Source organism: Gallinula chloropus (genome assembly GCF_964237585.1).
Source record: "Gallinula chloropus genome assembly, chromosome: 2".
NCBI classification, from domain to species: domain Eukaryota; kingdom Metazoa; phylum Chordata; class Aves; order Gruiformes; family Rallidae; genus Gallinula; species Gallinula chloropus.
The window spans coordinates 88138482-88151956 of NC_140086.1; the positions used below are offsets into that span (position 1 = coordinate 88138482).

The following is a 13475-nucleotide window of genomic DNA, read 5'->3' on the forward strand; positions in this document are numbered from 1 at the left end:
AGCCCTGACCTGACATATAGCTCCACTGCTCAAGAACAGATTTAATAAATGCACCCATTTCTCACTGGCACTCTAATTTCTCCCTCCTGTATCTTCTCTCCCAGCATCTCCTTCATCTTCAATATCCTGAAGTGTCACATATACATATATTTTTAATTGTTGCTTCAAGCCTTTTCAGCTTCAAAACCCCCTTGACAAGATTCAGACAGGCACAAACTGTTTCAGAGGTACAATGTTTCATTAGAAGAATAAATAGGAAGATGTACAGCCTCAGTAAGTTGAATGTAAAGAAGTGTTAAGGAGAAAAATCTAAAGGTAATTTAATTTCATTTTGATATCTAAGCTATGTTCATGTGTTCTGAAGAATAACAAAAACCCCTACCCATTTGGACCAGCAGAAATACATACATGTTTACATACATCTGAGAAGCTGCAATACAGCCAAAGCAGATTTATCCCAAATATTTCTAATGTGCCCAAGCATCACAACTAAGATGGGTTTTCAATAAATGGATTTAAATCACAGTAAGATAATACTGAGGCAGAATGCCAATAATTCTGGAAATATCCAGGCTCGTAAGTCTGTCTGCAATCAAATATTGCTGCTCAAATCCCATATTCTACTGAGGATCAGGCACCCTGGCTCTGATGGGGCACAGTATCTTCTGTCAGACAGCAGAAGGAGCTGCTGCAGTCTCTAGGTCAACTCAAGTCTCTCTGCAGTAACTACAGGGATACCACAAGCCTAATGCCTTCACGCCAACCAAATGGACTGCATCCAGATGTGAGAGAATGATGTAAGATGAAAGAGTACCTCACAAGAAGAGATGGGACAGACAACAAAAATACACTACAAAAATGCAAATTAACAACTGTAGAAAAACAGACAAGGGACACTAGAAAGGAAGACACAAAAAAGATAAGCACAAGTGGAAAACTAGACAAAGGAGACACTGAGGAAGGAAAGAGCCCTGCCTATGCTATTTGTTCTATTTCCCCGAGTGCCTCATTAGGTACAGAGTGCTATTCAAAATTCAAATTATTCAAAGTTAGACAGAAGAATTCAGAAAGATGCTGTCAAAGTAAATTGCTTTTGAATAAATGTTCTTATTGATGTATGTGAGTGCTATTTACCATTCACCCCAGTGAAGCTCCTCCTTTAATGATGACCTTTATTTTAATGCAAAATTTGCATTTTTGTATTGTGCAAAATGTTTCCCGCTACAGGAAATTCCAGAATAATGCAAAGAGAAAATGGATGTAGCAGAAGAATTAAAAGTCTATTCTCATTCACATTAGTGAATAACTGAGGTCTCTATAATCACGTTATTTAAATTCTGAATTTCAATACCTGTCTTGGCCAGCTTTCAATAATACAGTTCCTCACATATATCAAAAGTCGGCCTAAATTTTGAATATCAAAGAGGGAAACAAGTTTAAAGAGCAAGACGTTATTCTTACACCAGAGGAATGTTTGGTTCTCTTCCTACAACAGGCATTAAGGGAAATATTGCCAGGAGCAGACACAGAAGAGTCCAGATCAATGCTGTTATCTAAAAGAAGGGAAAAAAAAGAAAGAAAAAAATAAAAGGATTTTTGTGGAGGTCATGTGGACAGACAATTGTCTAATCAGAGCAAAATCCTCCAGCGAACTACTAACAGTCAGTATCATCTCCCCCGGGGCAAAAAAGCCTCGAAGGTATCCAGAGTAAAATTAACTGAAGAAAGGGCACAGGGTCCTCGGTGTTACAGCCCTTCAACTTAATACAGAAAAGAATCTAATTTACACAGCTGTTAAAATCCTATCAAAGACAATTAAAATTAAAGCTAAGCTTATACTTAAAAGCACTTTCTCCAAGTGTGGCCTTCACACACACTGCAGTAGACAGAAAGCTGATGAGTAACCTTACAGAAGCAGTGAATGAAACTAATCTCATCAGTCTGCAGCAGCTAACTAATCGCCTGTTCTCTAGCAACAGGGTAACATGTTCCAGCCTTTGAATCTGAATGCCATTTGATTTAACCACCATAATCATCTAAGTAGTTCTCTAAAGTCTGTGCTATCCTAGGTACTTTACTCTAAATAAAGACATTAGGAGCCGTATGGCTTGGCATTGAAAACCAAGTCGAATTGAAGTTCCTGAAAGGAAATTTTCAGTGCTACAAACCATCTTTTGTGTATTCTCAACTTTAAGACAAGTTACTTGATTACTCAAATACAGTTAAGAAAAAAACCCCCAAATAACAAGCATCCATCCTGACAGTTCTTGCAGAGCAAGACTTAGCAATTTGACTTTTTTTAAATTAAAATGTTAATGTTACCTCAGAACTCTGGGTTATAGGTATCCTGAGAAATAAGAGATATTTGAATAAACTAACAGAAGAAATGTTTCTTATGTTAATAGGCTCTGCCACTTCACACCCATATCGACAAAGGTGGAGCGGTTTCTGCCTGCAGAAAGCTGCCTCTGAGGAACAATGTGTGCCAGCTGATTGCAGACAGTAACGGACAGTTTTCAGTTATCTGGGTTTTTTTCTTTCAATAAATGATCATATTACTTGAACAGTGTCACTTTCACCAATCCCACATGCCAACACTTCTGCTGCTGTGACAATCTGGTTAATGAAGTGCGTTACACATGATTTTAAGTCGAACGTTTTGTAGTTCTCATTAACAACAGAAACCTGCTAAATCACAGCTACCCCCAAAATTCTTCAGCAGTCTTATACTTACCTTGTGTAACAGATCTATCCAGACTGTACTAAACTCCCTTGCCTTGCTACATTTTGCTCATGACACATCAGGATACGTGTAATTGAACAAGAATCTAAAGCAGCCTTCCAAATGGACCAGTCCCCACACCGTGAGATGGAATCAGCTGACAGCCACTTAAAATGCTCTTTTTGAGGAAAGCAACACAGTACCTTTGCTTGAACCCACAGCTGTGAGATCACTGGCCAGCCAGCAAAGACAAGAAGACCAATTGTAAGCGTGGAGCGGTAGAAAAAGCTGAAAACCTAATAAAATAAAATAAAATAGAGGTCTGGAAAACAAGCATACTAATAAAACTTAGAATTCCTCAAAGAAGTACAATGCTGTACCCTGTTGATATATCTGGATAAAATACTTACTAGTATTTCAATTCCCAGCATACAAACCAAGATGAATCCTACAGATTGAGTGATATGAAGCGACAAGAGATTTGTGGCAAGGTCTTGAATAACAGGAAGTCTGTTCAAAATGATGGAGCAAGACAGTCATTATTTTTAAAAGACAGAAACAATACAGGATTTTACACCTCTGAAGGACACGGAGGGGGTTAGAGTACCAGAAACGTTTCAGGCATTGCTGATCCTGCCTGCTGTTTGGAAACAGAGCAGGTGATGGCCTGTGGCTCTGTCTACCCAGCTTTACTTCACATGAAATCTACAACAAACCCTCCAGCTTTTCCCCATCCCATTTCTGGCATATCTTTGCCAGTATTTGGACAAGCTTCAGATTATTCTTTATCCAAATCAGCTCTGAGCTTATGAATATTTTTGGTTAACGTCCATCATAACTGATGAAACATTCAGAAGCTTTAGAGAGATAAAAAAATCCCCAGTTAGTTTTTCCAGTTTTTTATGAGCCAGCTCATTATCTAACTGCGGTTGGTCTCATTTTCTCTGATTAATACCAAGTTGGTAGCTACAGAATTGACAGGAGATTAGGCAAGTAACAGAAATCAGAAGCTAACAAGTATTTTTGGATTTGGAGTAAAAGGAGACCCAAACAAGATGAGGTTTTTTCCAATGTCAGAGCACAATCCTCAATATGACAAGCGCATCTTTGCCAAAAGCACCTGGTGTTCAGCGTAGCTGACGCTTTGCAGGACCATACTACTTCAAAATCAGTGAAGAAAAGGAACAACCTGTCCCATATTACAAAAGTCAGTGCCCAAGACTTTAGCACCCTTTTGCTACAGAGAACTAAAACCATTTCATCTTGGAAAGACATTAATTTATTCTTGCTCCTAGAAAAGCTATCTTCTAGAATTGGCATCTGTATCTGTCTGTTCGGAAAGTACTTTATGTGTCAAGTGAAATATAGACCAGACTCCTCTGGAATTTCTCAGGAAACATTTCAGGAAGTTTGATAAAATTATACCTAGCTTTTCCTCCCAAAGGTATGAAAAAAATGTCAACAAAAAGGAATTGTACACCCATTTTTAGAAAACATTCTCTGTAAACTGTATTCTTTACTTACTCTTTTACAACTGCGTACCATACTGGTACTGGCAAGAGACAGTACACGTAGTATGTCCAAGGACATGTTTGAATCCACAGGAAGAATACAATTATCAGTCCAACAAAGGCAAAACCATAGACGAGAACAGTAGATTCCTGAAAAAAAAAAACCACCACCAAACTTGAACAAACATTCCCGAAACAGCAATAAAATGTTTTAATCTACACATTATTTTCCATTTGTTAGTTATGCAGTAAAGCAAATGCTATTTTAACACAGCCACTCAAGCTGCCTTCTGTCGATGTACACAACCCCAGACCCTGTTTCCAGACAGATGAAAGAAAAAAAACAACCCCAAACCCAAACCAACAGTAGGATTTGACGATCTAATTCTAAATGTGTCTCTAAGTAAGGTCCTGCATTAAAATCTGCACAGGCAAGGCATGCTTGTATGATCTGGAAGTCCCATGTTTCAATGCACTTGAAATCCACTGGAAGCCAGAGAAATGGAAAATAAGAACTCTCTCAAATTTAGAGTCTAAAAACAGACTTGGAGCTCAACCTTTCGAGTTCAAGTTCATAGCTTTACAATCAAAATGTTTAATGAAAATTCCATTAGCACATTTCCTCCTCCTGCTTGAAACAGTTGTAAGAGAAATAATTAAATTAAAATACAAAGTATTAACTCCTACTGGAAAAAATCCCAATGCAATTCTTCAGGATCTAGGCACAGCTACTGAAGGAGGCTTCCAACCAGCCTTCCACAGGAGAGATGGCTTTAATCAAAGAACCTACAATTTCAAAATACAACAGAGGTCTAGAGTTGCATGGTGTTAAAAGGTTCCTAGCATAGGTAGAGCTGTTATTATCCTTAATCATAACCCACAGTGTAGTCAAAGAAACATATGCCTGGACCGAGACAGCTGTAGGTAGGAACATTCAAGACAGATCTTTTGAAATGGACAGGTAGGCTAGCCCTGAGTCATCAGGCAGCAGCAATCTTGTTTGTGCAAAGAGGGGTATTTTAACAATCACTCTGCATCTGCCTCCTCCTAGTCACTGAATCACTCTGCCTTATTTAGGGACATTCAGATGTAATATCAGAAGAATAACCGGTAATGGAAAATTATGCACAAGTTTTAAATAAACAATTTTAGCTTTACATATATCAACTTGATATAGCAAAAGGCAGCTTTAGTGACTGAGCAGTCTTGAAGCGTATTGGGCAGGTAATGACTGAAACCACTATTTTCTTCTATGCGTTTTCTTTGAATGAGTTATGTACACAGATATGTGACTACATTAAATATGCTGAGAAGAAAAGATGTTCAATGAGCAGTTCACACCCACAGGTTAGCATTTTTTCTGGTTGCGTGTCCCCCTGCCCCCATACCTGACATAAAACTGCCTTGATCTAAGCTGACAGCAAGCACAAGTCCTAAATGATTTTTAAGACAGGATTTCTTCTAATATATGCCATTAAACTAAGAAAAAAATGTGTCACCTAGAAAGCTGACCTAATACAATTCAATTAGTTTTAAATTTGCTCACATATAGGCAGAATGAATATGCATAGACATGATATGCAGAGAATAAAATTAATCATTAGATGAGTAAACACATACAATCAACATTTTATTCCATATAGAGACATAAGTATTAGAGAGTGCAATGTAGCTGGTCATGCATTGAAAATGGAAACCAGATTTGCATTTCCTGTGGATGTTTAAAAATAGATGAAAAGGTTAGACTTCTCACTAGGCAAAACAACATGTGAATTAAAAAAAAAAAAGGATTCTGTGCTGCTTATGCTGCATATGAAAACTTTCAAAGATAATAGAGGGGATATGCAGTTTCACTATTCAGAGGCTCCTTTCAGGTTTTATAAGGCTGTGCTTTGCAGACGACTATTTGTCAATGGTAGATTAGTTTCTCAGCGAAATTCTTTAAGCAGCTTCAATATTAGCTTTAAACCTAATAACTTCCATATAGTAAAGCATTAGCGTCACACTGTGATCCCCAAAGTATTTAGAACACTAAAAAAAGGCTTCCACAGAAAAGGGCCTCTTAGTAAAACTGGGGAAAGAAAAAAATCTATAGACAATGAGCTAAGAAACCATGTTTTTTTAAACATTGTCACTAAAATAAAATTTCTCTTCAATAAGTAAAATCAATATATCAAACAGAAATCTGAAGTCAACTAAAAATGTGAAGTTGCTACTAAATGTAGTTATTAATATGCCAAATACTCAGTCTACTTATTGTAATTATATTGTTCATCTCTAACATAACATGCATCTTGGATTATTTCTCCTCAGTTATTGGATGAAATAAAACCTAAATCATGCAGCACAGCACTTATGAATATTTTCCATTTCAATTTTGTTTGATCATTTTCATTAAAGGCCAAGACTATCTCATTTCAGCCAGTAGTAAAAACCTCAAGATAGCATGATAGGAATTTTCTCACAGTAATATATCGAAGGCAGTAAAGATGCAAAGTAAGTGCTTATTCTAATTTACATTACCAAATGAAACAACTCCTTTTATTCTGAAACAAATTCTTGAAGTTTGAGAGAGTTGCCATCCCCTCCCCCCAAGACTTTAATCCTTCTCTAATGAAATGCAAGCTTTTTGCCTGTTCATCTTTTTGAGGTATTTTTTTTCCTGAAGAATGACTGAAAGTAAATGAATTTCGCAGGATTTTGTACTTTGTGAAAAAAATCAAACCATGATAATGTTAGAATGAGCTTCCTTCATCTTTGATGTCTTTTGCTGCAGCCTTGCAAATCACGATGAGCAAGAGAGCAAGCTGGTCTGTGAAACCACAGTACACCTTTCTATTAAAAGAAGTTATACATTTAAAAAATGGCATGATTGGACTGCACAGCCTCTGAAAACCGATTTCACATTGCCAAAGAGGAACAGGAATAAAACCATTTACATACTAATTTTTTTTTTTTTTTGGCCTTACAGTAAAGAACAAGAATCAAAATCGAAGCCTGAAGCCTGTATTCTTCCAAACAAGTATTACTACAACAGTCCTGACTTTACTACAAGTAACTGAAAATTGACTTCTGGTTAAAGACAGACCTTCTAAATAGTTTTAAATCACTGTTTGCTTACTTTTCTGTTAGCATCTAGTAAAATCCACAGCTGAAGGAATGGCAAAAGTGAGAAAGCATGGTATTACACACACAGATTTACACAGCTTCAAAGTATCGGCCCTAATGAATGGGCTGAGCAGTAACATTACACAGGGTTGCAGTAGATAGAGAACTCCACAGTTTGCCAGTTTCCACACGCAGTCAGAAGTGGAAGGCATGCAGTTTGGTCTCTCACACAGAGAGACTGAGCATATGTACCATGCTGAAAACCCATAGAGAAAAACAATCATGGCATGTTGCTGACCTACCTTATTGTTAGCCTGGACAGTCTTGGTCAAATTGGTATGCATCTTGATAATGACCAAAATCACGTAAGTTGTCCAGCCCACAAAACTCACTGCAATGCTTAGACCCAGGAACAGTCTATCGTAAGTGTGGTAGTAAGACAAGCCTTCCAAAGCAAGGTTAATCAGGGTTTTGCATAGAGATACCTGGAGGCAGACAAAACATATAAAATCAGAATCACAAGGTTGGAAGAGACCTTTGAAGATCATCGAGTCCAACCAATCCCAACCTATGCTAAACCATATCCCTAAGTACCTCATCAACCCTTTTTTTGAACACATCCAGGGAAGGTGACTCAACCCCCTCCCTTGGGCAGCCTGTTCCAGGCCCTGACAACTCTTTCAGTAAAAATTTTTTTTCTAATATCCAATCTAAAGCTGCCCTGGCACAGCTTCATGCCACTTCCCCTTGTTCTATCACCTGTCACCTGGCTGAAGAGACCACTGCCCACCTCTCTACAACCTCCCTTCAGGTAGTTGTAGGTGGTCATAAGGTCTCCCCTCAGCCTCCTCTTCTCCAGGCTAAACATCCCCAGCTCCCTCAGCTGCTCCTCATATGATTTGCCCTCCAGCCCCTTCACCAGCCTGGTTGCCCTTTTCTGCACTTGCTTAAGGACCTCAAGGTCCTTATGGTGGGGAGCCCAGAACCGCACAGTGTAAGCAATGAAGTAAATAAAAAGGCACAGGATATGAAATGGATTTAGCTGGTTTGTGCATAAAATAGTTATTTATTACCTTGAGAAATAGATTATGGAAAAGGAAGGGCTGAACCCCAACACATAATGGAATATTCTTCCATGCATCTGGCAGGTTAAATGTAATCTTGTATATTTGACTTTTTCATGGGCTTTTTAACACAGAAGTCAGTGAGGAAACTAAACCTGCTAGAATGGGAGGCTCTGTATTATTTAGCTTTACAAATTATTTCTGTGAATGGCAGAACCCAAGCACTAGTGAACTTCACCCATTGAGTACCCCTGTCAGTAAGTAGTGCCAACACTACTGAAAGTAATCCTGGAACTGGGAAGCACAGAGTGACTCCACATACGGCTCTCAGGCTCCAACAAACTGAAATGTGAAATTAAAATCAAGAACAGATGGTTCAGGTAAAGGAACAAAGCAGCATCTGTGATGGAGGAAAACATCATACATTTTTTCATGCAACTAGTAGCCCAAGAAGTGTGACCATGATGTACACTGCTCAGTTTCTCTCTCAATTTACCCTCCTCTACAGTGGAACACAAAAGCATTCACTGTGAGATACTGTACTATAGAATGCTCACAAACAGTTTAAGAAGTACAAGGGAAAAAAAAGAGCAAGTCAGTATTATTTGTTAGAACTGATGCCAAAATGCAGAATTTTGCAGGTTAAGTAGGATTTTATTGGGCACGATAAGGGAGCAAAAAATTTCATTTCCCAGTTTAGTCTCAAGTTAAGCAAATCTAAACATTTACATATAATAGGAGTTTGAGTAAAAATTTTCTAGAAGGCATACAGCAAAACCAAACTTACCGCTTCATCGTACTTCTGCTGCTGAATATATTCTCTTGCTTTCTTTAAAAAGTTGATCTGTTCAGAATCAGAAAGTGGTCTGCACAACAACATAAAGACATGTTAATGTTTCTTCTTTTCATAAGCAGATGAAGAGACAGAAAAGATTTTTTACTTTGTAATAAAAAATAACTCTGAAACGACAAAACAAAATATTCTGAGCTTCATTAGAGCTAATTAGGTAACTGGAACTAATCCATTCCTCTACATTCATCTTCACACTTGTGTCAATTGCCTTACCCCAAGATTGTTGCATTAAGAGATATTTCTTTTACATAGATGTCCCCATCTGATACTGCTGAAAATTATCTCCCTTGTACATTATTCTTGACCATTGCTCTGGACAAGAAGCACTGCACAGAGAAAAATTAAGCAATTTAAGTGATTTGATAAATGGCTGTAAAAGCTTCCTAAGCCTGTTAGCATAGGATGAACTGTTCAGGTTCCACACTAGCAGTGGATGATGCCTAACAATCTTCTCTTTGAAAAACAAGAGCTTGTCTCCTGTTACAAAGGAAGCTGTCAGAATCCTCAGAGCAGGGGATAACGCAGTTACTTGGCTACATTGAGGTCAGCAATACAAATCTCTGATTTTAATGTATTTGATCATCAACCTAAATATATGCTACAATTCCTCCCTTACAGAAAGTAGCAGCACGGAGAAATAAACCGATCAAGTGACCTCAAACAAAGGGAGGAGGCGGCATTTTCCTCCCCATACTTCATTTTTTCTTTCTTTTGAACACAACTCAAAGACAGCAGCAGGCCAAAGGATCCAGGCTTACCCTGAGCAAGTTATAAGCTGCGACATGGTCACTGTTACTCTAGACACCACAGGTGAACTATCACAGGTCACGTCTTTCTGATAGCTGAACACAAACAGCAGTTTTCCTTCACGCCTTTCCCAACACCTCTGTGGAACTGTATCATCCCTTCGGCATCCCCAGCACATGATGGCCCAGCTGCATGCCTGCCTGCCTGCCTCCTGCCCTTGCAGGTGTTCCTTCGCACACCTCATAAGCAACCGCCACCACCACCATGTTTCAGGCTGTGCCAAATGAGGACTGGCCCTGGGGTCTCACTTCTACTGTTTAAATCCGCAGCAATCACCTGTACAGTCACTCTGCTGAACCACAGCAGTGTGGCCATTCCTGCAGCTCCCATCAAACACTCAGGAGCCACTCCTGTAACAACCCAGATGCAGCTGATGCACACATATCATCTTATGAGCCCTGAAATACAGTGAAAGGATTTTGTGCCTGAACAGTTTGGATTTTTATTACTAATAACATCCCGGTATATTTTGATGCTGTTTCCCTGAGTTCAGAGCACAACAGTATTGTGCAGAGGTCTTCTAAAACACTGGATAACAGCAGCAGCAATGTATCTTACTTTTGAGAAGAATAAATTAAATAACTGTATTAAAAAATGCTTGACTCTCCAAACTAGAGAAGAGCTGAAGGATGGTATCTATAAAAGAGGTAGGAAAGAGAGGTCCTGTGGATACAGACGAAGGGAGGAGATGATGCTGACAAGGCATTGATAAGCATTTGATCACTGTAACTTTGAGGGGAGAACAAAGTATTTTAGAAAACAGAGCTGAAAAATAGCAGATGTGGTCATTGGTTCCTGTGAAAGCCAACTGTACAGCTCCACAGGCCGAGGGCTACCAGCACGTGCATGTGCTGATGGTGACTCCCAGTTAGAATCAATTCTTCAAGCAGGTGAACCAGCCCCAAGTACTGTCTTAAGGAAACCTATAGCCTTCAAGTTTTGCAAAGTTTTTTGGCAGGGTAAAGGGAGCAAAACACCAAACCAAGGTGGGAGTTTTCACATTGTGTGGAGATTAATAGGAGAAGGAAAAAGAAATATCAGCTTTTAGGTAAGGATTTTAAAAATATGGAATAAATATTAAGCAGCTTTATGTAGGACTTGATCGCATCCAAGATGTTCCTATGTTCACTGCCTCGTTTTTATTGTTTTACACGTACTTTCTGTGGATTCTATCCTTGTCATATTCAACACATTTTTAATGTGCTAAAATTATCTTTGACTTTGTATCCTCAGTTATTTAGCTATAACCCCCTTAATTATCTTTTACTCTCAATGAATCATTTAATTATTAATGAACAATAGTCTTCACCTATTCCTTCTTAGATGACGGCACCTGGGATCTCTGTACAAGGACGGTGTAACAGAATAAATGGGGGTTTTAAACAGCAAAACTTCAGTAAGTCAGATGCAGAAGGCAATTATTTTGTCAAATGGGGATACCATTAGCAGGCGTATTGTTAATTTTCAACAGCTAACATAATACCACACATTTTACCTTACTTCCACATGCATGCCTTCCAAGATTCTGCATTTAAAGTTGTCTGCAGATGGGTTTTGTAAAGTTCATGAATTCCACCAGAAACTATGGACTGCTCATATATTTCACCTTGAACGTAAGGGCTGATCATGACTTTAAGATACTTTTTGCCTCCTTCTATATTAAGCAAAAATTCAAAGAACTGACTAGAGAAATTTGCATCTCATGCCAGACTAGAAAGCAGAGTTATGAAATATGCTGATTATCTCTCCGTTCAGGACCAGGTATAGTTCATCACAGGCCGTTTATCATCCATTGAGGACCTTGATTCACCTCCTAAAGTTGACAAAGTATAGGAGCTTCTTGCTAGTTGTAGCAGAAAACATAGTCACAAAGCTGACTCATGAACTGAAGTGGGAAGTTGCCTACTGCAAGAAGCCAGAAACTTCACAAATCAGACTTACAAGGTTCATCAAACAGCAAAACCATGAGGAGAATTTACATCTGAGACCTATTCTTACACTGCTTAATTTTAACTGAAGCTATTTAAAAGGCTTTGAATAAAGACAGAGTGCTAGAAAAGAATAAACTGATTAGTCATTTCTCTGTTTTAGTATGCAGCACGCCAGAGGCACTACTAGTATGTCAATGTATTCTCAAGGTCATTTAACGCACACGTCCATGCAATTAATGTTAATAGTAATGAAGTGAATTTACCGATTTGAACGCTGTAAAGAAAACTGAGGTAGGCGTGTATATGCTCTTCCCAGCTACCCATCACCAAAATCCAATTCTACCAAATCCCACATGAATAGTCTTGACTAGTAAAATCAAGTCTTTTTCAGTAACACAAAAATACCTGCCCTATCAATTAACAAACACACACAAAGAATTCAGTCAGTGGATTAAACTGTCCTCCTATTCTTTTACTGAAAGTATTGCAAATCATGTGTACTGGAAAAGGCTGTACCCTGAGGTTTAACTTAAAAGAAAAACCAGTAAGTCTATGGTTACACATATTATAAACACATGTATATTCACAATACCACAACGTTTCTGAAGACTTAAGATTACTTTCTTCACATAAAACAATGGTGGCTCTAAAAGAGTAATTTTGTTTTTCATTATGGCTACCAGAGATTAACTTTCTAGTTTAAGATAGAAACCAAAGCTTCATCTCTGAAGAAACATAATTAAGTATGCAACAAAACAACTGGGCTAATTGTGCAAATGCTTGTAATCTGTCTCTTCTGAGATGTTAGCTACCCTTGTCATAAGTATACTTATATACACTTCATATAAGCTAAGCTATTTGACATCACTTACAAGACGACTGTGACAAAGGAGGTTCACCGTGGCAATGTCAAGACCACTCTTCTTGGCCAGTGAGACTTGTTTATCATGCTACAGAACATGCTGCCCCCACACAGGTAGCACGCTGCAGTCAAACCACGAATCACAGAATCACAGAATTGTAGGGGTTGGAAGGGACCTCAAGAGATCCAGTCCAACCCCCAATAAAAAACTTAGAGCAGAAGGAGATGTTTTGCCAGTACATCTGCATTCGTGACTGCTAGTTCATTACTTTTATTATGCCTGGTTATTTGGGTACTGATTTGTAGTCTCACTTGCTTTGCTACAAAATTTTTAACTCCAAAATTGTTAGCAGTAAGACTGACATCAGACTGCTCCTTTCCAAACAGCTCCAGCAATTCCCCTGCCAGAAGGCTGGGCAGTCACAGGTTCTTGGCCTTTTCTCCAGAAAGAGCACCACTGGAACTTTAGTAACTTGCAATCTGAAAGAAACCCCCTGGGTTAACATTGCCCCTCTTGCCATGAAAGTCCCACTGGCACCATCTGGCAGAGCAGCACAGGTCTCTGCCTGCCACCCACCCCAGTCCCCCTAGCACCCAGGCATGGAGCAGGGCAGACG

At 38.7% G+C, this 13475-nt stretch overlaps 1 protein-coding gene across 1 annotated transcript in view; it reads right to left on the bottom strand.

Annotated features, from left to right (window-relative positions):
* The window catches only part of PIGN (phosphatidylinositol glycan anchor biosynthesis class N), a gene marked incomplete at its 5' end in the record, with an annotated part of 88182 nt that overhangs the window by 32177 nt on the left and 42530 nt on the right, over positions 1-13475 (bottom strand). The window contains 7 exons of the mRNA XM_084279732.1: positions 1462-1553; positions 2926-3018; positions 3133-3232; positions 4247-4383; positions 7644-7826; positions 9193-9271; positions 11375-11407. Coding sequence (XP_084135858.1) covers positions 1462-1553; positions 2926-3018; positions 3133-3232; positions 4247-4383; positions 7644-7826; positions 9193-9271; positions 11375-11407 — 717 coding nt within the window. The remainder of the gene's footprint in view (positions 1-1461; positions 1554-2925; positions 3019-3132; positions 3233-4246; positions 4384-7643; positions 7827-9192; positions 9272-11374; positions 11408-13475) is intronic.